Below are 23,895 nucleotides of genomic sequence, written 5' to 3'. Positions count from 1 at the left end.
AGCAATTCGCAGCCCAATTCACGGATTCTTGCCATCGTTTTTACTGACTCCTTTTCTTCAAATGTGGCCGTTTTTCGGCGATTTCGTTCTTCAAACGGTCCAATAACGCTATGTAATAGTGGCTGTTGGTAGTCCTTCCTTTATCAAGGTAGTCAATGAAAATTATTCCACGCGCATCCCAAAATGCAGACGCCATAACCTTGCCAGCTGACTGTTGCGTTTTCCCACGCTTTGGAGCGGGTTCATCATGTGCAGTCCACTCGGATGATTGGACTTCGGAGTGAAATGATGGAGCCATATTTCATATCGACGCAAAAACTTTTATTACGCTTGATCATCTTCAAACACTGCTCCGAATCATCAGCTCGTCGTTGTTTTTGGTCAAAAGTGAGCTCGAGCGGCACCCACTTTGCACAAAGCTTTCTCATACCAAAATATTCGTGAATGATATGATATACACATTCAGTTGATATCTATAGAGTGTTTGATATTTCATTCAATTACAATTTACGGTCACTCAAAATCATTTTAAAGATTTGTTTTAAGGAAATGTTTTCGTCGGCAACAACTTCTTTTGGGCGTCCATCTTCGGTGCTCTTTTCAGCACGTCTAAACTTAGCGTACCAATCCTTGATGGTTGATTTTCCTGGGGCAGTGTCCGGAAACTCGGCATCAAGCCAATTTTTTGCTTCAACTGTATTTTTCCCTTCAAAAAGCGATATTTTATCAACACGCGAAATTCCTTTTTATCCATTTTTTTAACAATAACAAAAGTTGCTTCGCTCAAAATGCTATAATTCCCAAACTAATGATCCGACACTTGCCAAACTTATACATCCATCTTTTGAGGGTTGGAGCAAATTAAAGAACATATGGATTTAATTCTAGTAGCGCCATCTATGTGTCAGGCCAGGGACTTTCAATTGACCTGTTAGTTTAATTATGATATCTGCTGTATTGGATTTTTTCTCACTTTTATCCTGCATATTGTTTTACATATTGGATGTCGTCAATGTTTATGATTTTTCTGAAATGTATAGTTTAGCCTAAAAGATAAACAGGTAGCTTGGGCACAACGAACAAGATCAAAGATAAGGAAGATAAGGTATATTACAAGAATATTATAGCCATAAATATAATAAGAGACAAGTGACACCTTTCAATACATAGGAGTTTTCAAATGCAATGGATTAATGTCAGCAGCCTGTGGCTTTTATTTGAATTTTTTATTAATTGTAGCTATAATTTAGTTATGGCTTCAACCGATATTTCAAACTATTTCCCCTGTTTATCCAGTTGTTCTAACTGAAGCACTCACTATAAGCTCCAACTACCTACATTTTTTATAACTAATCGAAAATCATTTATTTCTCATTCCTGTAGTAACTAATCGTCTAAAAAAATCTAATGTACTCTGGGTTCTTAACCACAACAAAAATTCGAAGTAATAAAATTGCTGGTAGATTGACAAGGAACTAACGATTTCAAAACTGTATGTCAGCCAAGCCTTGCTATATTAGTCTGATATATCTGGTATGCTGGGTGGAGCAAAACTTTCCACTACTACTGCTGCACAACCTTTACAACTTATGTGTAGCCTTGCGGTGTCATGAAGAAGGATGACTTTGCGTCTGTTATTAACACATATATTTTTGCGCTTTGTAGTCTGAGATTGTTGTAATAGATTCACTTTTCATCTCCAGTCGCGATTCGTCGCAGAAAACTATTCTTTTTTTCATGGAATGTAATTAAGTCGTGATATTGGAACGATTATAAATGATGTTTTTAGCTAAACTAACACCACCTGAGTGCGATGGTTACTTTCCTTCCTTTTGGACCTTTCCCATTTCATATAAACATCTGGCAATATTTAATTAATTATCTGCTAAGCTCTCTGAAAGTTCTTTGAACCTTTGAGCCCAATTTTTTTCCAATAGTTTTCTTGAAAGCCGATTCGAATTTGATTGGTTCTCAGTTATTTAAAATTGTTATCAAAATCGGCACTTTTGACAATAATTGAAACTAAAACCAAAAATTGGAATGTAAAGGAGCAGTATCATTATAAGTTTACAAAAGTGTTTGATGAACTTTGGTAGCAGATTTCTTCAAATAAAACGTTATATTGCTGATAAAAATACATGCTAGTACCTAAGAGAAGGCGGTTTGATCTACATATGTTCACTATTTATATATTCCTCTACTTCACGCTAAAGAATATTTAGATCTCTCAAGGAAAAGTATACAGTAATATTTAATATTAGTATTATATGGACTCCTTTTATATTTGATGTTTTGATTTTATTGTAGTTTATGCTGTTACATATATTTGATATATATTCGCTTACGCGTTAGATCGATAATAAAACAATATCAGGATTATAAACCAACTAAAATAAATAATATCTCAGAATTTACACTAGGTCGTAAACTAGGTCGGACATAAGCAAAGAAAGGTCTCTGTCTTTTCACAACTTTTTTAGAGCCTGCTAATCTTAAAATTAAGTACTGATATTTGGTTTGTTTTCCTAAAAATCGCATTTTAACCACTAAATTAGTTTCAGAAAAAGAATAATACATCCTAAATTTTGTAAACATTTTTGGTGAACTTCTGTGAACTTGAAATTCAAATAATGAGTTGGGAGAAGCGGAATTTTGCTCAAATGGACTTATTCATATGAATTTCAAACACTAATCAATAATATATATGCCAATATATTTTATAGATGAACTCTTTGCCTCTTGTAGTAAAACTATACTACCATCACTATAGAACTTCTAGGATATCTGTACGAAATACTGAACATAGAAATTTTCATCGGTCTCTTAGTTATCTCTTAGTAATGTTACCTTTACAGCATTAAGAGGGTTTTACAAATCCTCCACTTTCTAACTAATCTATCTTAGCTGGCTTCATTTGCACAGTGGTCAAGGAGACAGGACGGTTTCTCCACTTTTGCGATAGTTGCCGCTTTAACCACAATTTCAACCTTAATTTTTCCCTTGGAAAATGATGCCTTTCCTAAATATTAATTATAGGCATTTTTAAATAATTTATTTCGGCCGTATTAGTTGTTCACAGTAGATAGTCGAATAGACGGTGTCCGCATCATACTGCAAGGTTCCAATACTCATTCATTACCAACCGTAGATAGTTGTGTTGTATTTGAGGTGGCTTAAAAAGTCGTAATGGTCGCTATAGAGAGTATATGACAAACGCAAAAACCGATATTACTGAAATCACAGGATTTAATTGTAGTCACTTAGGTACCAATTTCAACAAGTGTCGCCTATGACTTTGAGTATGACATAAAAGCTCGGTTCGAGAAACGACTCCTAAAAATCTCCGTATTCAGTCTTTCTTGTGTTTTGAATTTGTCAGGTTTAAATCTGAAATAATTTCTATTCTGATATATGGCGATAATATAATGATATAGGATTTTTTGGTCTATTTCTTCTACACACTGTGCATATATTATTCTTTAGAGTAACATTTTTAATAGAGTAGTATTTTAATGGTTTGTATATTCAAAAATCTTAAATTAGTCTTATCGACATGTTATAGGTCAATTTGAGTCCAGCTTTGAGCAATGATTGTGATGTAGATAGACTTGTAAAGAAGCCAATGTTGCACGATATGTTTGATTTACTGGGTCTGCCACTATACAACACGGGGCTGTCGATATTCAATGTGTGGCTGGATGAGCCGAGCGACAACACAAAGTACAATACGTATTACCAGCAGAGAACATCATCTAAACGGATTTTATTTTCAGGCGTGACGATGATAGTAGTTCAAACAAAGGATCTCTCAAAAGTGCAATTTCAGTGCTGAACGCTGCCGGTAGGTGGAAGAAGAAATTTAAGAGGATGTCTGCCTATCAGCCTTCTTCTAGAACTAGTACTGCCTCTAGGCCAAAATATAGGTCATCATCAGCAAACAATCAAAGTAACTTTATTTAATTTAATATATAGAGAAGAACATTTCTAGTACCAGAAGTAGGAATAGATAGCTGTACCATCGAATATAGTATCATATTCATTATACACAGCATGCATCCTGTCCATAGTCATATTATCACCAATTTCCGTTTTGAATGTATGTGAAATTTTAATTTTGTTTCCTTTACAGAGACTTACATCAAATTGCCAAAAGTACAAGTTGATGGTCATCACTTAAGTGTATCAAACAGCTATCATGTGCCAAGAGAACGACCGGTAAGTTATCTTGATCTAAATAAAATACAGATTGAATTAATTTATTTTTTTGGAAGATTGAAGACGACGCCAAGAAATATAGTAACAAAAATTGGGGTAATGGTAGAGACTGGAACTATCCCAAAGCCAGAGAAGGAGGTTGGGTAAGACTATGGCCCATGGATGCTGTAGAAAAAATTTATAGAAATAACAATATCAGTAATAGCACTGGTAGTACTGGATCAACTGCAGTCAAAAGTATGGTTAATAAGGTAATTCGACCGTATTAATTTTGTTGACAATATATGCAATGCGCTGGATTTTACTATAAATTTGCCCCTAATATAAATTTTGCTGTTTTAGTATTTATAGCTGATAATTTGATACATATATTTGATCCTACCTTTATGCCTCATCCTGTACATGTCCATTAAAGTAAGAATCAATATTAGAACATATTTTGATCATAATTCGAGACATTCGGCGTACAAATTGGCCAAGAGAGATAATGACTTGACCCAAGATTTCCTTAAAAAATTAGGGTTGCATACTTGAAACGTTTTACTGGGATATAAAATATATTCTGAAAGGCATTTGTTGGCAATAATGGGGATAATGTAATGAAATGACAGTATTGATTTTGCAGCGGGAAGCTGCATCGATCTGAACAAGTGGTAATTAAGAGGTCCGATGTCTGGTGTGTACGCTGGATTCGGCAGAACATTCGCGCTACAACAAAGTGTGGGAAAGCGTTGTCAGACAAGATAATAACTTTGCCTCTGTTAAGGGCTATAATTTATTCAACTGACGTTGATAGACACCTAGGGTAACAGTTTAATATGCTATACATTGCTGGTCCCACTACAGATACCGCAAATTTCAGCTTCAATGTTGATGTGGATGGCAACGATGGAAATGGAGAGGCCGCGATGTTGAAACGAATCAAAATGTCATTTTCACTCAATTAGTGTAGCCGCCATTTCCCCTCCATTTAGACTTTTCCTACCCCGTATAAATATCTGGTGATTGCAAGTAAGATGGACGAAAGTATTTTACGTATTTTAGCTGGGTTTTCGTCCAATAAGTCCATTAAGTGCTCGATTGTCTTGGGCGTTTTGCTTCATTGCCATCGAAATTTTCTAGTCTAACTTTTAAATCATTGGTGCAAAAACAGACAATGCCTCACGGGACCCAGACTTAACGTCTGTATGCGGGGAGTGATGTCCCCGAGGCCCGTCTTCGTCAAGGGGTTATGATCGCGGGCTGTAGACTATGGTCTATGTTCCGCGACCATAATACGGGAGTGACAACCCCGTGTCCCCAGTACTGTGTTGTCCTATGCTGTACCCTATGTATTATGTGTACACAATTTTCCAACATGGAGAGTTGCCATACATAGAGTTGTGCAACGGTGCAGGGATTCGGAACCCTAGTACCGGTGGAGGCTGCGGATGGCCGCGCAGGCCCCGCTCGACCGTCATTCATTATTTGCGCAGTACTCCTGGTAGCTGACCAGGCTAAGGTACAGGAAATTATTACTGGAACCCCAAATACCGGTCTAAAAAGACCGAGGTTTGCGTGTACGTCTTCAATAAGCATCGAGTTCGATAAATATTTTGTGATCAAGGCAAACGATAATTATTTAGCAAAGTTATCATCCTTTGTAATACACAAATGCTTAGTGACCTCAGTAGGAGAAATGGAATCAGTTAAAAAAACTAAAAAATGATTCTTTGCTAGCTATAACTTCAAATTACAAACAATCCGAAAGAATTATAAAACTCACAAAATTTACATAACTGTAAACTCTCATCCATTCTTAAACTTTTGCAGAGGAGAGAACTGGGATTTATTAAGGGCTTTTCAACACTGGTTCACGAGATAGGTTTCGAAGATGAAATTGTAATTGGGTTCAATAGTAAGCAACATAACAGAGAAGCTTTCCTAGATCTTGAAAAAAGCCTTCGATACATCAAAAATTCTTAACACACTTAAAGAATGGAAAATCGGAGGCAATATATACTATTTCATTCAATCTTTTCTGAGTGACCTTTCATTTAGGGTTATAGTAAATGGAGTCCTGTCATCCTCATGTTCCCAGACTAACGGAGTATCGCAAAAGTCAATCATTCGCCCTATTCCTTATAGCCTTTAATTCGATCAAAATTATGATACCAAAGCAGATCAAGATTAGACATTTTGCGGATGACATTGTCATCTACCACACTAGCCCAGACCATAAGTTAAGTCAAAGGCTACTGCAAAAATGTCTCGGTACCCTACCATCATGGACCAAAACAAATGGATTATCGTTCTCGCACGGTAAATGGGCCAGACCACACTAGCCCATTTGACAGCTTGCTCTGCGAAGCAGAAGTGCGTTCACTAGAAACCAGACGCGAATTGCTTTTGATTAAATATGCGAGCTGCTTGAAATATAAATCAAGGCTGTCTCATTACAGACATTGATTTCCAGCAAGCACCAAAATCAACAGGCAAGAGAGCAACACAGGGGCTCTTAACAAAGATTCTATGCAGCTTGTAGTCGCTTATCGCTGACTATTCCATCGATATACACCTCCGAGGATATATTACCTCTATGGCGATTGTCGCAGATGACTGTCGATCTCTCCATGAGGAATCTACCAAGGGCTAGTATCAGCATCATCCAATTCAATCAATATAAAACTGAGAAATATCATGAACACCTTTTCATATTCTCGGACGGTTTCAAGAGCGATGATTATGTGGGGGCAGCATTTACATCGGTGATGTCGGAAGGACCTTCAGGCTCCCCGTTTCATCTAGTGTATTGACGGATAAACTTTTAGCCATGTATATGGCCCTGAGCTCAGTACAAGATGTGCAAGATAAACGATTAGTTATCGCATCCGTTTCAATCAGCTCCTTAAAATGCCTCCAACCATATCTACTTCTACATCTGCTAGGAATGCTTATCCGTGACCTAACCTTTAAATTGGAAAGGACCAGCAGAACTATCACCTTTATGTGGCTCCCATTTTACTCTGGGATCATTGAAAATGAATAAGCGGATTAGCCATGCAGAGGGAGGGATCATATAATTTGCTGAAAATTTCCTCTTCTGGAGTAAAGATATGAAGCACCACTCTACTAGAATCTTTATACATCTAGAATAACTCAGATGGGATATAGCAGAAAGCAACAAGATTTGGGAGGTGAAAAAAGTATTATCAGGACCATATCACCACTAACATCAGGAGGCGCAACTTAAGTTTATTCTCGCGTCTCGGAATTGGTCACTGCAAACTGACCCATGAGTTTCTCATTAAGGGAGGAAGTCTACCAATGTGCGTCGAATGCGGCTCCTCGCTGTCAACCAAACACATACTAATCGAATGCCGAAGATACAACTCGCAAAGACGGTTGGTTAACCTGAGAGAGACGATGGACCAATGCCTTAGGCTGGAGAACCAGGACAAGCTAATTAATTTTTTAACCGTAACAAGACTACTACTAGAAATATAATAGTGTGCCTCTGTGTGATATCATGCATGTTCGTTTGAATTTTTTTGTATTTTGTATCCTTATCATGTCATGGGTTATGCGACCATGATAATGTAGCATTCATATATTCATGTATGTATGCTTTTATATGTTTTGCATGCCATCTTCCAACATACTTGTAATAACATTATATACTTTAACTGATACTCTAAATGTGTTGTATATTGTATATCTGTAAACAGGCCGTAAATAGTCCCGGAGGCTGACGGGTCTATAATATTCCAAAAGCTCTTAAAAGGTATGATGAGCTTTAGTAGCAAATTTCGCAAATTAAAGAATAATTTTGAGCGCCCCTTGGTTGGTCGTTTGAGCGTCCCTTGGTCCCTTGTATTTCAGTAGCTGCATAGTATATATATATATATATATATATATATATATATATATATATATATATATATATATAGCTGGAATTGGAAGCTGGATTTTTTTATTAAGAGTCTTGATTTAATCGTGAAATTTCGGTTATTCTCCTATAAAAAATTAATTATTAAAATTATGTCAATTTTCTTTTTCTATAGACAGATATATGTTGCTTCACAAAATGATTTAACAACGTAATAATAACCATTTTATATTAATATTATAGTACTCAATTAGTAGTAGAATTTTGTATGTCTTCGTTTCCAGGTTATTAAATTCAATAAGACCACGAAGGATCTAGTGAAGAGACATCCAGCAGCATCGGAGAGCCAACTTAGCGAATTTCTTCTACACGAAATGGATATAACTGGAGATGTTTGGATACCACCTGTTTAATAATTGCCGATCTTTATTCGTGTACCGGATTAAAATTGATTTAAAATCGCATGAATCCAACTTATTTTTCTATTTCTGCTTCGATTTCTCCGCAGTGTGGACAACTTTTAAAAAAGGATATGTTGCTTTACGATAATCTAACTGCCATTTTTTCACTTAAATATAAATAACCTTATGAATGATTCTCGAAATTTGAAGCAATTTCAAACTTAAGGAAAGGAAACCTTCAAATGTTATCTAACGATAAGCTTTTTATTTGGTTCTACAAATTTTATTTCAGTAACATTCAAAAAATAATATTTATCATAAAATGTTATGAAATACCCAGAAGATTATTTATTAGTTTATATTTGAAAAATGTCAGCTTTATATTCACCATACTCATCCAATTCACCATACAACTCCAATCCCTGAAATCCGCTAATTAAGATAACTTTATTATTGGCTGTATTTGTTTTTGCAATAAATTAATGAGTAAATCTGAATGTGTGCTTTTTTTCTTAAATATGGTCAGACTAAACGCTTTTTGTAAAAGTAAAAGTATTGGCAATTCTACACATTTATATTTCAAATATAATTTGAAACGCTACCATCTGAACTAATTGAGGGGATTTGTATTTTATTATTATAATACAGTGAACACATTAATATTGAATAATATTTTAGTGAATACACTGCAATAGCTTCTTTATATATATATATATATATATATATATATATATATATATATATATATATATATATATATATATATATATATATATATATATATATATATTCCTGGTGGTATATTTCTAATGGTGTTTATTTGGCGAATGTGCTGATAAATAAATATTGATCTTTTGAAATAGCATTTCTGTGTTAACTTTATATATTAAAGAGAAAAACAATATTGTCAGCAATCACAATGAAAAACTATATACGTATTGGCGATTCTGTTGTTTAATTCTCTTCCTGTCGATATATTTCTTATGATGCCTTTTAATCTAATTGAAGGAATTCATATTCAATTAAAATAACAAGCATATTGATATTACATTTTGGCGAATGCCTTTTATTTAACTTTGTGAAATAGCCTTTCTGCAACTCCTGTCCTGCTTTTAACTGTATAGATTCCATTGTTTGTCCAAACACACACTACTACTTTTGTGGAAGGAATTCGCACAGGAACAGAAAACTGATTGATTTAGAATTATTTATTTCGATATTTGAATACATGTGGTCAAAGAGATGGATGTTAGGTTAGGTTAGGGAAGCACGGAAGCGATATGGAAATACTACCGTTACAAGGGGTAGAGAAGAGAGAGACACGTCGGCATGGTGATCCTTTATAGCCGGGAACCGCATAGCATCAATCCACCAGCGTTGCCAACCCTTGAACTTAATGTAGTTTTATATGTGGTGGCCTAAAAGGTCGTATCGATCGCTACCATTTGCCGCTTTTTTAGTTATTACTAACCTTCAAAAGAAAGCTGTTAAAATTTCATGATTAAGTTTGTGAGTTATTGTACTGAGTGACACTAGTTTTGTTATTTTCAAAACAATGGGTCAAAAACAACTACTTGTTTTAATTTTACACTGCTTCTTGATAGAAAAAATGATGTTCAAGCGAAGCAATGGCTTGAAAAGTGTTATAAAGACTCCACTTCATCAGAAACAACAATAAAACGTTGGATTGCTGGCTTCAAACGTGGTTGTAGAGACACAGATGATGCAGAACGCAATGGATATCCAAATCAGGTGCTAATACTAGAAAACTTTTAAAAAAATACTCAAAATCATTTTGAATGATCGAAATGTAAAATTTCGTGAATTAGCTAACATAGAACCTGGTGGTTTTATACTGCATGAGCATTTGATTATGAGAAAGGTCTATTGAAGGTGGGTGCCGCGTTTCCTCACTGTTGACCAAAAACAAAAACATATTGATGAAGATTCGTTCAGCAGTGTTTGCCCATGTTTATGGCAATGGACGAAATATGGATCTATCACTTCACCACAGAACCAAAACGATCGACATGATCGACACTGAGTGCACAACAATCGGCTGGAATGTTTATGGCCTCGGTATTTTGGGATGTTCATGGTGTAATATTCATCGACTATCTTGAGAACCAAATCACCATCAACTGTGAGAGCTGTATTAGAGAGGCGCTGGAATGGTTATGTGGCTCTTAAAACCCAATTTTGAACAAAAAAACAGCGTTTTCTTTATTACTCCCGGAACTTTTCAATCCATGTATTATTAATGACCCTGCTGCACTAACAGCAGCATATTGGTTGAGAAATAGACACTCCCCTGATCGCATGCAATTATATACTCAACAAAAACCACTATATTAATGCACCATATTGAATAGAGCATTAAAAACAGTTTATGTAGCAATTATATACATAATTAAAATAAGAAGTTTTTTTGAGGATAATAATTAAATAGAACTAATTATAGCACAATTTTCTTACAATGTTGTATTATATATGTCTTACACGTTTAACGATTTAGGAAGCTATTACATATACATTGCTCAAGAAAAGCGAACTGATTAACTGAATGGTACACAAACTAAATCATATTTTATAAACTTTGGTGGACATTTTGGTTAAGCCAATTGTTCTAGTAAATGGCACCAAATTATATAACAACTATAGTACATTTTTGGTCAATGTTAACTATACACATATTAAGCTCAATTAAACTACAATCAATTTTAAATATAATCGTTTATTTTTTACAATCTGAACTTATAATAATCTGGCAAACAATCCTCTTATTGTAAATAAAATGGCACAAATTCATACACTGAAAAGATATTAACATATCTACAATATCTGAAGGAATAACATAAATGTAGGTCAATATCCTGGCTCAAGAAATGACATATAGCTTATGATCCGTTACGACTATCAAGAGTTGTACTGTTTCCGAAGAACCAGTACTGCTTCAGTGTTCAATACAAACACGATCAATTTCAAGGAAATGATACTTAAAAAATAAAAACTAAATGAATCACGTATTGACTCTATCAAGCTACATAAATACCTCAATTTCTTCGACCTATCCGAACATAATATGACACAATAAATAAATTACAACGAAATATTCATTAAGCACTGAAATAGCTTGTAGCTTTTTATTTAAAGCAAAAAAAAGAAATATGGTAACTGGACTCATCATTGGTTGGTTTTAACGTGCATGGTTCTTGCAGAATGGACGTCCTCCTTTAGCAAAGAAACTTTGGCCTTCGAGGTTCTTCTTGCACATCTGAAAATACGAATAATTAATTTTCAAACGACTGTTGTGTATGGTGAATAGGAATAAATATTAATTACGATATTATTGTTGATTTATTCAAAGATCGATCAGGCCTGCAAGAAATTGCAAGATTCGTTTAAATTTTATGGCGTAATCTTGATTTTTTGGGTGTGCTGAATGCGAAAATGACTTTTTGTAATAAGACGACGTGTTTCTTGCAATTTGGGTAAATATATTAAACCAGTTATTACATCAAGTTAAAAGAAAACAAAGTTGAAAATATTATTTTATTTACGAACCATTAACGATGCATATTTTTTAATCTAATATAAGTCCACTAACATATACATTATAACTTATTCTTTTTCCCAGTTAGGCTCCTCTTTGTACATTTTCACTTTTGGGAACAATCTGGAAGGTCTCTCTGAAGCGTCTAACAGTAGTTTGATATCACTGAGACGCTCCATTTTCCTTGGTATCTCTTTAATGTAAAGATGAAATCATTCTCCTTGATCCTCATTCACATCTCCTAAATTTTCCGGAAAGTAGTCGATATGGGAATGAAGAAAATGTACTTTAAGACTCATTTGGAAACCTAAGCTTGAAACCTTTTTGGTATTCTTTTGATAATTTATAATTGACGTTTTTATAATTGTCTAAAATTATCTCTATAGCCGCTTTAGAGGCAATGCCTTTGTTTTTAAAGATCCGTCATCCTCATGAATTGTGGTCATAAGCCGTCTAATGTTTGTTCTGACAAAAACACTATATATTTGAAGAAATCCCATCTCTCATTTCTAAAGTTGGTTACTCGCCAGTTGGTAGGCTTAATGCCGAGGAACGTCGTTCGGAGCCCACGTTAATCTGTAGGTTCAGTCACTAAAAAAATCCAAGAGGTCGATGTGACTAAAATCAATAGAACTTTATTTTACACTAGTTATGGGTTTCAGGCGGATACCGCACTAAATTAATTTGTTACAGGCGAAATATGGGGAGTCAACGATGGCTTGCAGTACTTTATTTTAGACCTCTGAAGGGCAATGTTGGATTTGCTAGCAGTAAGCCTAAGAACTGATAGATCAGATAAGCCTAAGATTTGACTTACATAGTTATGCCTTATTACATAAGGGGTAATTTAAATGTATACCCTATTAGCCATTATGTCTATTTGAGTTTAAGCCCAAGTTGTTTATGCATTTTTATATATGTTTTTTCAAGTTAAGTGTCGATCAAGATGCATTCTCAGATACTTAACATTTTCTGCGTGCGAGAGTGCATGATTCAATATTTACTGAAGTACAAGTCCTTACGTACTCCGTACGCATGAGCGTTAGGTGAGTAGATTTTGTCTTATTCGTCTTGATACGCCATGTCTTCAACCAAAAATAATTTTTTTGAGATGAAATTGAAGATTCCTTGTAGCTGATAATAAATCTTTATGAGATGATAAAATGGTCGTATTTTCAACAGATGTTACCACAGAAATGGTTCTGGAGGTCGGCACGTCATATGTATACATAAGGTTTAACAATGTGCCACAGGCAGTGCCCTGCGGAATAACTGAATATATTGGAGTCACTCTGTTTTACAGCAAAAGGTCAATTTTAAGGTATGACTTTAATAGCCAGAAGTGCGGGTATGGCATAGCCTTTTTCAATAAAACTTGAAGTCTGATGTGCCACACCTATCAAAAGCTTGAGATATATCGAGACATGCAGTCGAGCAATCTTTTTTGTTGTTTAACTCTTTATCGATTTGTTCGACCAATATGTGAACGTGCTCTATTGCTTCGGGTTTGTTACGGAAATAAAACTGATGGTTTGGAATAATATTTGTTCTATTATTATTTTGGAGCTCTTGATGTATAGTTTCTTAAAAACATAATAATTTGGCGCACTTTATATGTACTAGGAAAATAGTTTAGATGTACGCTTTAATTCATATAATAGTTTCATTATTTTTGACCAATTTCTAAGGCTTTTAATAGTCAGGGAATATTTTGTTGAGTAACACCTAATGAATAAGCAAATTTTTGACGAGTTTGACATCAGCAGTTCCAGCTATTCAGCGTAAATATATTACTTCTTTAAGACACTCTTTGATTGACCGGAACTATTTCCGGTACGTGATATTGTGTTATTGTATTCTAGCTGCTTGGGCTGTTTTTTTTTTAATTTTTTACAATTAAATGCAACACAAACATTTTCGGAAAATGACCCTTGATATGCTAACTTAAATATCAGGCTGTGTTTAATTAGAAAAGGTAATGATAAAAAATTGTAGATAAATGTTTTACCTCAACATATAAAATATGACAATATCTTCTTGAAAATCTTGTACCAATATGGCCAACCAGGGTTTGTGTTGCAAACAAAAATAAAAATCGATAATTTGTTTAATTTCAATTAGTGGAAATTGACTCGTATATCCAAAACATTAGCATTTCACGTTCTCACAAAATGATAAAAAGCTATTAAGGAAACTCATCAACGCAGTCAAGTTATTGTGATTTCTACCATTTTAGAAAATTGCATTTTACATCAAAATACTAACTAGTTATAAAGGAGTCGTTCAGTCTGCTTCTTGGCCATGAAAATGCTAGCATAAAGTCTGAACTAGTCTATTTGAAAACAATTTATTACAACTTTGCTACACATGCTCCAGTTAAGCCAATCCGAATCAAATGTGGTTTTATAATACATACCGTACAGTTGAAGCACTGGCTGTGGTAATTATTGTTTAAGGCTTCTACCCAGCGATCTCCAGCTTCAACAGGGAAACCGCAAGCGAAACATTTGGTGGTGAATAATTCATTCCAATCTAAAAATTAAAATAAAAATTATATCATTTCACACTACAAAAAAATATTAACTTACCAGCTTCACAATACGGATTACCATCTTCCAAGAAGAATGGATTATTGCCGAACAATTTTCCACAGTAGCAGCAGTTGAAGCATTCTGGATGGAAGTTTTTACCAATGGCTTTTAAACAGTCCTAAAAAAATTGAATATATTAATGAGCCTTTATATTTGTAAATGCAAGTATACTTACTCCCTTAATTTTGGAGTTGCATTTGGAGCATGGTGGAGCCAGGTATTGTTCGAAACAATATTCACAGTAGAGCTGGCCTCTCTCTTCTACAAAGCCGAGATCTTGAAGAGGACGCTTGCAGGATGGTGTGGTACAGATGAAGTGTTGGGGACACCAGATTTTTCCCAAAGCAGTGATGAATGGTCCTCTGTCAAAATTAACTCACGTAAATATTTTAAATAGTATTTTTTAACATCTGTGTATTTTTATAAAACTTTTCTGTATTGCACCCTGAATTATGCAGAGAAGATAAAAAAGCGTTGTTAATATAACAAAAGGATAAGTTTGAAGATATCGCTGTTCAATCAAACTCATGGGTGGTTCTGATACTATGAACCGAATATTAATATGAGACTGAGCATTTGGACAGTACAGTATCTTATTATAACATGGAGCTGCAATGACAAAGCCTCATGTTGGATCCTAAATAAAGATTTCAGAGAGGACACAATAGTAAAACAACGAAATGTTAAGCTGAAATAAGGGAATAGACGTTAAGTAAGGAACAATACAAATAAAGATTGGAATGGTTTAATATGATTAAATGTATCCTGAATGTTAAGCACCATTATCATTGAATATAAACAACTGCCAAAACACTGTAAAGCAGTTCCAGTGCTAAATGGGCTAAAGGGAAACTACTATTCTAAAATTGAGTAGAAAAACGTACAATTGTCACTGGATTCGGACTTACGTAGAGTAAATAATATCGATGCCAATGTAAATCGTGTTTTAGTGGTATAGGCTTTTAAAATGGAATAAAAGGCATTCTATATAATTGTAAGTAAATTAAATAAGTTTGTATAAACTGAACTTTATTAAAAAAATATATTTTGCTCTGTTTGAATATGATTTATGGCATATGACTGTCGAGGACAGTTCAGATATAGTCCAATCTAGAGATCCAATATTCCATAGCTCATTGCTATATTTCGTACTATATATAACATTCAGGATATTTAGGTTTTCCAAGTCATCATTCGTTTTTGGTTTGATATCCCCATAGAAAATAGTCATTTTATCCAGACAAATTATGTTATATTATATATATAACAATGTGAAAATAACAAAGAAAATAAGATGATAATAATCTTATTAGATTATGTAATATTTAACTAATTTAATTTCCCGCTATAAATATCTTTGTTATCCTTAGGTAACTCAAATGCGTTAAAATATATTCTACCATATATCTCTTTATTTTATGAACTACGTTAAAAGTAAATCACCCGACTGCTGTCAAAGTGGCTTTCATCAAAACAGTATTGCCAACTTAAATTTCTATAATTCCATAAAATATTTTCTACATAAAATGGAAAATAGATTAACAAAACCTGTAAATATGAGAAAAATTGAAGAACGCTATAAAGAATAAAGGTATATGGACTTTTCAGTGTTAAAACACAACTGCCAATTGCTGAAGTGTATAAATGCAAGGATAACGACAATCAAATGGAATATTTCTGTGTTGATTATGCGTCACCTTGCGAGTAGTTTTTCCTTTATATCGTTCCTGATGATAAATATATATTTAAATTGGCCCAAAACCTTTACTCTACATATGACTACACAGGTACAAGAAAATAATTTTCAACATTACCAAGTTGTAAAGACCTGTTTGAAAAGGAAATCAAACTTCACATTCAGATACAGCATGATCGGGTTGAAGAAACTCAACGAAATACAACGATTAATATACTTAATAATTAAACATGAGAAAATATAGTTGTCATCTAGAGAAACGTAGCCAACTTATTGAACGTCAGAATGTAATATCTTATAATTGTTTTCAAAATTTTTCATCATTATCCGAAATAAATTGATATTTACCTCTCTATTTCTTTGTTGCATGAGCAACATATTGGAGCTATATCCGAATCATTTTCTTTGACGTCTTGTGTCAGAGACACATTCTGACACTGGAGGTGTATTACATCACGTTCGGTTGATATTAAATTACCAGCAGAATTATTTTTACTTTTTTCACCATCGCTAATTTGAATAGGTACTACCAGTTCGGACTTCAATTTTTTATTTTCTTTTTCATTGGCCATTATGCTATTAACGACCGATTTTAATTTGGGACTTTGGCTTCGTGATAGTTCAACTCTCTTTAGCTTTGGAATGAGATTTTTGTTAACCTCAGTAATTATCTTCTCTCTAGCCGTTTCGACGGCCCTTTGGCCCTTGCCGCTGGAGGTAGATGAGTAAGAAGACATGTCCGAGTTCGGAGATGAACCGTGAGAATCCATACTGGTAGAATTACTTAATGAAGCATAAGGAATAGTTATGTTGATCTCGCTATTAACTGGTACTTTAGTTCCGATTGGTAATACATTCTGGCAAAGTTCTTCAGTATTTGAACAGTTTTCAATTTTATTAGTATAACACACTTCTACACTGTTAGCATGATCTAAAACAAAAATATAAAAAAACATGCAGGTTTAGTAAAAAATAAAAAAACAAAAACAATATAAAACTACTATAACCTGTTAAAACCAAAAAACGATTTATGTAAATTAATGTAATGTAAATTATTATTACATTATAGATTTTATTAAGTTGTAAATGTAATAATATGTCATTAAACGAATGGCACTTATAATTATCATCAGCTAATAGGTTAATAAACAGAATGTCAAGATCATATTATAGTCTACAAGTTCACCAACCAAGTTCAAATTTAAATAGTTGATTTCTCAACGCTCTGGAGAACTGGACCTTTCGCAGGCTTCGAACTGAGGAATTTTACATCGAAATTTATACAAATCATTTGTACAAATACATGGTACGAAACTAACACCGAAACTGGTAAAAAATAAATTAAAATAACGAGAGAAGGGAAGAAGAAAAATGTCTTTCGGAGAAGCTTGAATTTTCTTAATGTAAAATCATGTCTATCATGCGTGCATGTATTATGATCATTTTTCATTATTAAGAGGTATTTATTGAAAAGAATTAGTACAATATATAATACTCATCATAATATTCTCCATCACTTTTTATGCCCTTCTTGTTTTTCTTTCTCGCAACATGGAGATACCGCATCGAAAGAACAATGGCGTTTTGGCAGCAATCCAATTATCAATTAATGTTCATGCTTGTTTAGTATTTCAACACCGTATGTCAACTAGGCTTGAATATGTGGTAATCAGAAAGCGATATATCTGGTGAGTATACTGAATGCACTCGAGAATTATTTTGAACATGTTAGTCGTTATTGTTGGTCTTTTTAGCAATAATACGTCGTTCGTCTTGACGTAAATCGATCGACGTCGGTAAGCATTTGCAGTAATACTTTCATTCGGTTTTAGCAGCCCGTAGTACAATACAATTTGCAGACTAATCCATGAGTTTTAATGCTTGGGAATATTGTAGTAAATCCACTTTAAATCGTCATATTATAACAATATACCGTAGAAAATTCATCTTTTTGGCTGTCCAGTTATAAAACTATCAGATTGAATCGGTTCGCAATGGAATTTTCAGTTAATTTGTACATTAGCCAGTTTTAGATATTTCTCATCGCATTTAAACCTATGGAAACAAACAAATAATCAACACCCAGGAGGCATAAAAATTTTGTGAGAGTTTGAGCTTGAGTTTCGTCCAATAAGTCTTGCAATTCATGATTCTCACACTTTTTTGGTAATTTTGCTTTAGTTTTTTGATAAAACCATTGAAACCAAAAGGAAACACCCAAAGTGGTTGATTAAAATGGAATAGCACCATCAGTAATTTCTAATAGTGTCTATGGATTTCAGTAAAAGTTCAAATCAAACAACAACAGTAATGAATCTCGAAAATAAAATTTTAGGCGTTCCATAATTGGCATCTGTATACATTAGGTAACTCAATAATACTAAATGGAAACCCATTATTTTTTATGGGGGACTGCCAAAACAATTGAATTTAACAGTTTTCGGCTATATATATATATGATCAAGACACATGCAAGTAGTGACCACACTCACACAAATAACAGGCTAAGGCTGGGTAATAGCTATTGTTGATCACTCTAGATACCTATTAATTTTGTTTAAATAATATAAACACTATTTTGGGCAGGATTATGAATAAATATATTCACACTCCTATCTAAAGAAGAAGCAACCAAAACACATATTACAAAATATATTTGAGTAAATGAATGAAATAAATAATTACAGTATTAAATAAGTTTTTGATTATTATGCCTAAAAATAACTTGTGAATAGGAAAAAAGAAAGACTCTCCTCCCAAAGAAGAACTCAATAATTATTGTAATAATGAGAAGTTTAGTGAATGTAGTGTTTCGGTTTATTAGATTTTTCGAAACAAAAATTATATCTATGAATAAAGTGAAATATATGTTATTCGGTGAAAATTCCAAAAGAAATTGAAAACAATCTCTATCCTGAAAAGACTCCTGGAATTTATGATATTTCACATGGATTTTTGATAAAACAACAACGAAAAGCAATAATCATATTGATATACTGTCTCATCTTTATTAAGACTGTAGAAACCTGACAAGACGGCAAAAGTTGAGTTTTAGTGACCTATCTCACTGCTATCTACGAACCCTAAATAATTTGAGGCATTACTATTAAAACCTGTTAATATTCCATATTTCCAGTTTGGATTTCGAAATCATTGGAAATTTGTTTGAACACAATAAATACTGCCCTGCAATATTCGTGGACACCTGATACGCATTTGACAGGGTATAGCATTTGGGACTGATCCACAAAATAAACAAATTGTTGTCTCGGAATGACTGCCAATCAGACTCAAAATTTAACAACCGCACTGGTTTGTCGGAAGATGCATGACCTGACCTAAGAGCAAAGACATACGTTTATCAGTCTTAAACCTATTTGGACTTATGATGCTGCACTAGGATATTAAACCGACTAGTAACCCAACGTTGCCAAAACAAAGTTCTTGAATTAATTACCAATGTTTAACTAACCAAAAACTGCACTATAAACATGAAAAAAACTATTAAATCATAGCAAGGGAAGCATTGTGTTGCTAAAGAGCGTGCTGGAAATTAGAAGATTGAGGCGAAGCAAAACACACGAATTTATAAAAAGTGTACATGTGCTGCTATTGACTTTATCTTAAGTTAGTCTAATTTAATTTTAATTTGGTATATACATACTGAATTGTATCCCGTATTTTTCTTTCTTGTGGATCGGGTACAAGAAATAGTAACAAATTAGCTTACAAATTAAGATTGTACTAAACATATCCAATATAAGTCAATCTACAGAAAAAATTATATATTTCAATCTTCATACATACGTAAATATTCGTTTTTTGTTAGTAATTGTAACTCAACACAGGAACGATTGTTATAAACAATTTAATGTCACACAATATCAAGCACACGGGACTCTACCTGACTTGTGAATGGCAATGGCCACATAAAGCTATTCTAGCACCACCTAGTGTCCCAGGGTTGAGTACACCTCGTCCCCTCTTAGGGGCTACGCTGATTCCACCAGCTTGACGACCTGTGCCAGAACCTACAGTGGATACAGGAACATTGGGTTTGGTAATGTTTTGACAAGGTTTTCGGTTACAATTGGGCGAAGACACATGCTTTACTGGGGCAATCGAGCTGGGAGCATAAACGTGACGAACCGCTGGTTGCGTTGTGGGAGCAATAGGACACGAAGAGGACGTTGCTTGTGAATCACAGGATTGTGATAGTTTCTGAGAGGCTTGTTGCAGAGTACGTTGGGTATCAACCTTTTGCGATTCTTGTTGCGAGGAAAGCAATTCCTTGGACTCAAACGAAGTCATGTGGCGGGGATTGGTAACGTGAAACGACTGAACGACAGGTCCTCCGTTGATTGGAACGTTTACCTTCGAGAATTGGTTCTTGTTGCTCACGCTACAAGATGTAATATTTTTTTCTATTTGAATGTTCGTTTCTTTGTGACTGCGTTCATATTCTTCAGTAACCATTTTCTTTCTTTGAATTTGGGTTCTTCCGTCAGCGGAGGTTTCTACACTTTGACTTTGAGAACGGCGTTCGGCTGCCAGTTGCTCTTGGCGGGATTTTTCCGATATGTCCGTCTTGGAACAACCGCCAGCGTATTTAGCAACTTGACTTTCTTGTTTCTGAGCTTCGGTAACCTGCATCTTCTGCTTCTCACAACAATCCACATGTTGCTGTACTTTCCCGGTTTGGACGCAAAATGTACTTTCGACTGACGACACCGGATACGCGACATTTTGACTTACACTAACTTGTTTCCGCATAGATTCAGCCTCATTGCCACTAGTAGCATGTTCCACAACTTCCCGACTTTCACGACTTCGATGTCCAGACAGATAGGATTGCACGTTCTGTTTCGCCTGTTTCACCTTGGTGTCTTGAGGCGTAGGAAAGGGTTTTGACGATTTCAACGGATTCGGTGGCGGGCCTTCGGCCGGTGATTTGGCCCTCTCGAATCTCGAGGGGAAAGGTGATGGAGATCGACTGCGCGCATCCGGACGTGGACTGGGCGACCTAGATATCTCTGGACTTGTGGGATCTAAAATGTTCGTTTCCACCGCCGTATGAAAATGGGCGACCAGGTTTTCCTGATAATAAGGCAGAATGGGAGGTGCTTTATTAATCATGCTAGGAGTAATCGATCTAGGCCTAGGTGAAAACGTAGTACTTTGTGGTTTATCAGATACTGGCTGGAAACTGGCAGATATCGCAGACCGGCCGCTATCATCAGGTTCTACTTTAATAATCGGTTTTATAGTACATCGTTCTGGCTTAGGAGGTGTGTCTTTTCGAATGGTTTCCTCTTTTTTACAGATATTTCCTGTTCGAATTGACTGTTGTTGGACCTGTTGGGACTGTTGTTGCTGCTGTATAACACATTTCCGCTTTTGCTCCTCTAACCTCTCTTGTGCCTTTTGGCGTCTCTCCATTAGAATCAAATCAGCTTCAGCCGTAGCTTTCAACTCTTTCTGATACGAAGGCAAAGTATCTGGTTTATGGAGCAAGGACCCTACCGGTAATGGCTTCACTCTAACCACTTCTTCTGCTTGTTTCTCCACGTCCTGCTGTTTCTGCTGTCTTATTTCAGTACGTACCTTTTCTTGTCGCTTACTACTAGTTTGCTGTGATCCACTTCGCTCTTCGAAGATTTTTTGCGTAGTGATCCTCGTTGGTTTCTCCTCAACAGTAGCAATATATGATATAGGAGTTTGAGGCTTGGGCGGGGGCGTTGGAATAGGCGGTGTCGTCGATACCTCCACAGAAAACTCTGTAATATCCGATTTTGGAGAGCTTTTGAAGTAGCACGAAAATCCTTGGAATATCGGAGCAAATGCCGTGGGACTATCACTGGATGGAACCTCTTGCTTTATAACCTGTTGGCTTACACGTCCGGGCTGTATTGTTTGCTGCTCGATAATTTTTGTTTGTTTACTCTCTGTAGCTCGATGGGATTCCTCCGACTGCGCTTTGATTCTTTCTTCAATAACCACCGGGGCATAATAGCTGGGCGGTTTAGGTTCTTTTTCATTCATTTTAAATGACTTTGGCAATTCCTCTGGTTTTAAGAGCTTCATCAAACATGATCGATCGGTGCTCTTTATACTTCCTCGTTTACTTGTTGTTTCTTGTAAAGCTGCCCTCTGTTCTATCGTCAAAGGACTATACGGTCTCTCTGGTGCGGTAGTTAGAGCCGATCTCATATCGATTTTCTCAAATGGCCTCGGCAGTTCTCCCAGAAGTTCATCCAGGGCATCTTTAGGTTTCTTCTTCACTGGAGGGGGAGCTGGTGCAGCACCGCCACCAACAGGTGTAAAGGGTCGATCTGGAGCGGTTTCCAGAGCCCTGACAAAAGGGCTTTTCGGTTTTGGCACTGGAGGCTTGTCAGTTTTCTTTGACTCACACTCACGTTTCACTGGCAATATAGGATGTTCAGGTGGAAAATAAGGTTCTGTCTCTTCGGGCAAAGGTACCGGTTCCAAAATATTCTGGTTTTGAGGGTTGAATGGTTGTGCCGGTGCTATGGTTAAAGCTGATCTCATTGGACTTGGTGCGCCTCTAGATGGCATACGACAGAAGGTGTCCGAGTCTGTAGCCACCGTACGTACGGCTTGAGTTAGGGATGATTCCCATTTTTGCGGTACTGTATTCTCGACTCTAGGAACTTTATGATATTCTACGGTATTAGGATTGTATTGAGTCGGACGTTTCAGTTCACTGCTTTCCGTAATATCCAAGCGTTCTTGCTTTTTGGCGCAAGATTCAGATTTCAGTTCAATTTTCTCGCTAACATTGAGGGATGGAGGTACCAGTATCGGAGACGATTTAATAACATTCTCCACTAGTTTCTGGGTATCTATAGTTTCGGACAGTATTTCCACGCACTCAGTGGCGCTCCGTCTATCAGAAAAGCTCAGTTCTTCTGAATAAAACGACGTGTTCTCGTCCATGATTACGTCCTCCGAGTCCAAGTTCTCCTCGCAGAAGTATTCGCTCTCAAACTGAGACTTTTTACGCGTCTTACGCTCCACAAGTTCGGCCTCGACGCGGGACGGGGGCGGATAGAAGAGGGGACAGGCAGTGGGTAAATCGGGGTCTTGGGAAGGCGGCCAGGTTATGTTTGTACAGCGTTCTTAGAGCGGCACACATCGAAAAGTCCAAAACACACCAAACAAAGGTAAAAAGGGCACGACAGCGGATGTGAGAAAAAAAAAGAAAAAAATTAAATATTGTTAGCTGGTTTGTGTAAGCCGAAGAAACAAAAAAATAGTATAACTCGCTGGGTTATAAAAAAAATTGGCATAAAGCTGTATATTCTCTTAAAACATTGTGTCTCATTTCTTTTATTAATTATATATAATTCAGACATAGGCCCAACAATGAAACAATATCAGGACTAAAAAATATATTCTGGTTATAAATTCATATTAGCACTAATAAAACTTAAAATATTAGCTTAAAAATTTTAATTACTTGATTTTAATTTTGACACATTACTTTTATTGATAATGGAGTTTCATTTATTTTAATAAAACTGTCAAATCAGCAGCAAGCAAATTGTAAC

At 35.3% G+C, this 23,895-nt stretch overlaps 2 protein-coding genes across 11 annotated transcripts in view; one reads left to right on the top strand and one right to left on the bottom strand.

Moving 5' to 3' along the window:
- Nucleotides 1-8,547, top strand: part of LOC143202050 (putative tubulin polyglutamylase TTLL2) — a 39,722-nt gene extending 31,175 nt beyond the window's left edge. For 2 of the 3 annotated variants that reach the window (XM_076413321.1, XM_076413322.1), the window contains exons 8-12: nucleotides 3,563-3,720; nucleotides 3,774-3,946; nucleotides 4,130-4,215; nucleotides 4,272-4,466; nucleotides 8,368-8,547. In XM_076413321.1, coding sequence (XP_076269436.1) covers nucleotides 3,563-3,720; nucleotides 3,774-3,946; nucleotides 4,130-4,215; nucleotides 4,272-4,466; nucleotides 8,368-8,496 — 741 coding nt within the window. In that variant the 3' untranslated portion in view covers nucleotides 8,497-8,547. The remainder of the gene's footprint in view (nucleotides 1-3,562; nucleotides 3,721-3,773; nucleotides 3,947-4,129; nucleotides 4,216-4,271; nucleotides 4,467-8,367) is intronic. The other variant, XM_076413324.1, reaches the window with a different exon arrangement.
- Nucleotides 8,548-11,202: 2,655 nt separating this feature from the next.
- The window catches only part of Zasp52 (Z band alternatively spliced PDZ-motif protein 52), a 98,395-nt gene continuing 85,702 nt past the window's right edge, over nucleotides 11,203-23,895 (bottom strand). For all 8 annotated transcript variants that reach the window (XM_076413314.1, XM_076413316.1, XM_076413313.1 and 5 more), the window contains 5 exons: nucleotides 20,229-23,463; nucleotides 14,804-14,990; nucleotides 14,626-14,746; nucleotides 14,454-14,569; nucleotides 11,203-11,758 (listed from right to left, as the gene is read on the bottom strand). In XM_076413314.1, the coding sequence (XP_076269429.1) occupies nucleotides 11,681-11,758; nucleotides 14,454-14,569; nucleotides 14,626-14,746; nucleotides 14,804-14,990; nucleotides 20,229-23,463 (3,737 nt within the window). In that variant the 3' untranslated portion in view covers nucleotides 11,203-11,680. The remainder of the gene's footprint in view (nucleotides 11,759-14,453; nucleotides 14,570-14,625; nucleotides 14,747-14,803; nucleotides 14,991-20,228; nucleotides 23,464-23,895) is intronic.

Source organism: Rhynchophorus ferrugineus, unplaced genomic scaffold (genome assembly GCF_030347505.1).
Source record: "Rhynchophorus ferrugineus isolate W39M unplaced genomic scaffold, kcgeb_rfMv2 rfM9, whole genome shotgun sequence".
Lineage (NCBI taxonomy): Eukaryota > Metazoa > Arthropoda > Insecta > Coleoptera > Curculionidae > Rhynchophorus > Rhynchophorus ferrugineus.
The sequence above is the reverse complement of the archived record's forward strand: the minus strand, read 5'-3'. Positions and strand labels throughout refer to the sequence as shown.